At 50.8% G+C, this 3,967-nt stretch overlaps 1 protein-coding gene across 1 annotated transcript in view; it reads left to right on the top strand.

Annotated features, from left to right (window-relative positions):
• The first annotated feature begins 453 nt into the window (after positions 1-453).
• LOC127195938 (butyrophilin-like protein 1) overlaps positions 454-3,967 on the top strand; it is a 9,898-nt gene continuing 6,384 nt past the window's right edge. Inside the window, exon 1 of the mRNA XM_051153572.1 lies at positions 454-586. Coding sequence (XP_051009529.1) covers positions 508-586 — 79 coding nt within the window. The 5' untranslated portion in view covers positions 454-507. The remainder of the gene's footprint in view (positions 587-3,967) is intronic.

Below are 3,967 nucleotides of genomic sequence, written 5' to 3'. Positions count from 1 at the left end.
CGTGAGGAGTTTGTGTTTATGAGCGGGTCTGTCCGAGGGCGGCGTGGGCCTGCAGGGGGCGGGGGGTTGACGGCATGAGGATGTAGTGAGCAAAGGTCCCTTGGTTGGGAAACAATTAATTAAATGAGCAAATAAAAGATTAAATAAACAAATGAAAAGAAGGTTGTGAGAGCAAGTGGCCTACTTCCTTGTGTGACTTCACTGCCCTGCATAGAACTCAAGGAATCCAGCACCAAGATCCCCTGTGAGTCCGTGAGCCCACAGAAAGGCAAGAGTGCCCTCCCCAGCCACTGGAAATGTTTGGCAGTTTCCCAGGCCCACAGGGAAACTGTTGGCTTTCAGAATAAATAGACGACATGAAAGGCCCTGGGGAGGGCTGGGCTTGGCGGGGTTCATCTTTCGTGGAAGACACCGTTAGAAACCTGTGAATGTGTCGAGTCTTTGAACAGGACCTTCACCTGTTGCCTTCCCACAGAGAACACGGCCTCAGCCCTCCACGCTCTGGAGATGCAGGGCTCCCTTGCCTCCCCTCCGGCTGGCTGGCTCCTCCCTCTGCTCCTCCTGGTGTCCACAGGAGTCTCAGGAGGTCAGTGTTCTGCCCTCTGCTCTGTATTTCTTGTCTTGTTTTTAATGGCTTCTCTCGTGCAAATGCAATCACTTGCCATCCACTGGCCAAGAAAATGTTGTTGTCCCCAGTCCCTGGAGTGATGTTTATAAAACTCAGAACTGTGACATTTACCTAAACCTTCACCGAGTGTGGGCGAGGTCAGCCCGGTAATGTCTACAGTGTCTGCGTGCTGAGATGCCCTGTGTGCTGTTCCCAGCGTGGGTCAGCTTTCTCCTTGCTGTGGCCAGATACCTGTCTAGAAGTTTAGGGGAGATGGTTAGTTTGGCTCAGGGTTTGAGGGGTGTGGGCCACTGTGGTGGGGAAAAGACATGTTAGGGGGTTCTGTGTGCATAGCAGGACAAAGATTTGGATTCCAAATTCTTTGGTTGTGGCCTTACATAGATCGCTTACTCTCTCTGGGACACTGGCCTGTCCTTCATAAAGCAAAAGTGCCCTTTGGATGAAGCTCTCAGACTCTGGAGGAGCGCAGGAAGGAGGGCAGTGCACAACCTGTTAGCTCCTGAGCCTGATGTCGGCTGGGAAATGTAAAATCCTGGTGAAGCCCAGGCCACTGTAGATGCCAGACAACTGGTCTACCATCAAACACACCCTGCCCTGGTATCAAAAATACTAATGTCCATGAATGGCTGATTTAAAAACAAATTTTTGTGTAAAGTGCTATGTGTCTGTGTATGTATGTATTTATGTATGTATCCGTGTGTAAGCCTGTGTGTGAAGTTTATTGCAGCATTGTTTAAAGTAATAAGGCGAAGTGCTATAAATGCTGTCCATTAGGAGAAGCTTGGCTATAATATGTAGACTGCTTTAAAAAAAGTAGGGTATTTATATATAGCTAACAATATGTGCTAAAATAGCTGGAAGGCCTCCACTGCCAAAACTGATGCGGGATTGCATTCATGTGAAACCGTGATTCCCCACTGCACTCTGAAACAGTGAAGTATTCTTTCTAAATTGAGCTGTTGATGTGAGTGTACACTGCCACCCGCTGACACATGTGTACACTGGCACCCGCTGACACGTGTGTACACTGGTACCCGCTGACATGTGTGTACACTGACACCTGCTGACATGTGTGTACACTGGCACCCGCTGACATGTGTGTACACTGGCACCCGCTGGCATGTGTGTACACTGACACCCGCTGGCATGTGTGTACACTGGCACCCGCTGACATGTGTGTACACTGACACCCGCTGGCATGTGTGTACACTGGCACCCGCTGACATGTGTGTACACTGACACCCGCTGGCATGTGTGTACACTGGCACCCGCTGACATGTGTGTACACTGACACCCGCTGACATGTGTGTACACTGACACCTGCTGACATGTGTGTACACTGGCACCCGCTGACATGTGTGTACACTGGCACCCGCTGACATGTGTGTACACTGGCACCCGCTGGCATGTGTGTACACTGACACCCGCTGGCATGTGTGTACACTGGCACCCGCTGACATGTGTGTACACTGACACCCGCTGGCATGTGTGTACACTGGCACCCGCTGACATGTGTGTACACTGACACCCGCTGGCATGTGTGTACACTGGCACCCGCTGACATGTGTGTACACTGACACCCGCTGACATGTGTGTACACTGACACCCGCTGGCATGTGTGTACACTGGCACCCGCTGACATGTGTGTACACTGGCACCCGCTGACATGTGTGTACACTGGCACCCGCTGACATGTGTGTACACTGGCACCCGCTGACATGTGTGTACACTGACACCCGCTGACATGTGTGTACACTGGCACCCGCTGACATGTGTGTACACTGGCACCCGCTGACACGTGTGTACACTGGCACCCGCTGACACGTGTGTACACTGGCACCCGCTGACACGTGTGTACACTGGCACCCGCTGACATGTGTGTACACTGACACCCGCTGACATGTGTGTACACTGACACCCGCTGACATGTGTGTACACTGACGTACACTGACACCTGCTGGCATGTGTGTACACTGACACCTGCTGACATGTGTGTACACTGACACCTGCTGGCATGTGTGTACACTGACACCTGCCGGCATATGTGTACACTGACACCTGCTGACATGTGTGTACACTGGCACCCGCTGACATGTGTGTACACTGACGTACACTGACACCTGCTGACATGTGTATACATTGGCACCTGCTGGCATATGTGTACACTGACACCTGCTGACATGTGTGTACACTGGCACCCGCTGACATGTGTGTACACTGACGTACACTGACACCTGCTGACATGTGTATACATTGGCACCTGCTGGCATATGTGTACACTGACACCTGCTGGCATGTGTGTACACTGGCACCCGCTGACATGTGTGTACACTGGCACCCGCTGACATGTGTGTACACTGACGTACACTCACACCTGCTGACATGTGTATACATTGGCACCTGCTGGCATGTGTGTACACTGACACCTGCTGGCATGTGTGTACACTGACACCTGCTGGCATGTGTGTACACTGACGTACACTGACACCTGCTGGCATGTGTGTACACTGACACCCGCTGGCATGTGTGTACACTGGCACCCGCTGACATGTGTGTACACTGACACCCGCTGACATGTGTGTACACTGGCACCCGCTGACATGTGTGTACACTGACACCCGCTGACATGTGTGTACACTGACACCTGCTGGCATGTGTGTACACTGGCACCTGCTGACATGTGTGTACACTGACACCTGCCGGCATATGTGTACATTGGCACCCAGTGTTAGGTAGATGAGAACATGTTTCCCCTGAGTCACAGAAGCAATGCAGAACTGGAAAGAGCCTGTCCCCAGTCTTGCAATGGCCACCATGATGCTCCTGGCCCACAGCGTCACTCTCTCTGGTGTCCTATGGCCAGGGCCACCTGAGTTCCTCAGCATTGTCCCTGCCCCTGAACTCTTCTCGACTTGAGCACCCCTCATTTCAGGTTTATAGGGGCCTCTCTCTCTCTCTCTCTCTCTCTCTCTCTCTCTCTCTCTCTCTCTCTCTCCCTCTCCCTCTCCCTCTCTCTCCCTCATTGCTTTTGTGATCTTGGCTGTGTTGATATATTTGAAAAATGTCCATTTCCTGAGCTGTACAATGAGACAAGGTTGTGTATTTCAGCAGATTCTAAATATTGAAGAAGCTAAGAGCTGTTTATGTTGTAAAAGTCCCAAGAACACACAAGCACACCCATACATACACAGAGACAGAGATATTTATATAACTATTAAAATATAATACTTTTTCTAGTGTAATACAAAGGAGAAGTATGTTTAGTTCCCTAGATATGAAAATGTGAGGTTATTTGTTTTAAGTCTCGTGTCTCTAACTTGCTTCCACAATCTGTCTCTT

Source organism: Acomys russatus, chromosome 11, assembly GCF_903995435.1.
Source record: "Acomys russatus chromosome 11, mAcoRus1.1, whole genome shotgun sequence".
NCBI classification, from domain to species: Eukaryota; Metazoa; Chordata; class Mammalia; order Rodentia; family Muridae; genus Acomys; species Acomys russatus.
This window is presented reverse-complemented; position numbering and strand designations above follow the sequence as displayed.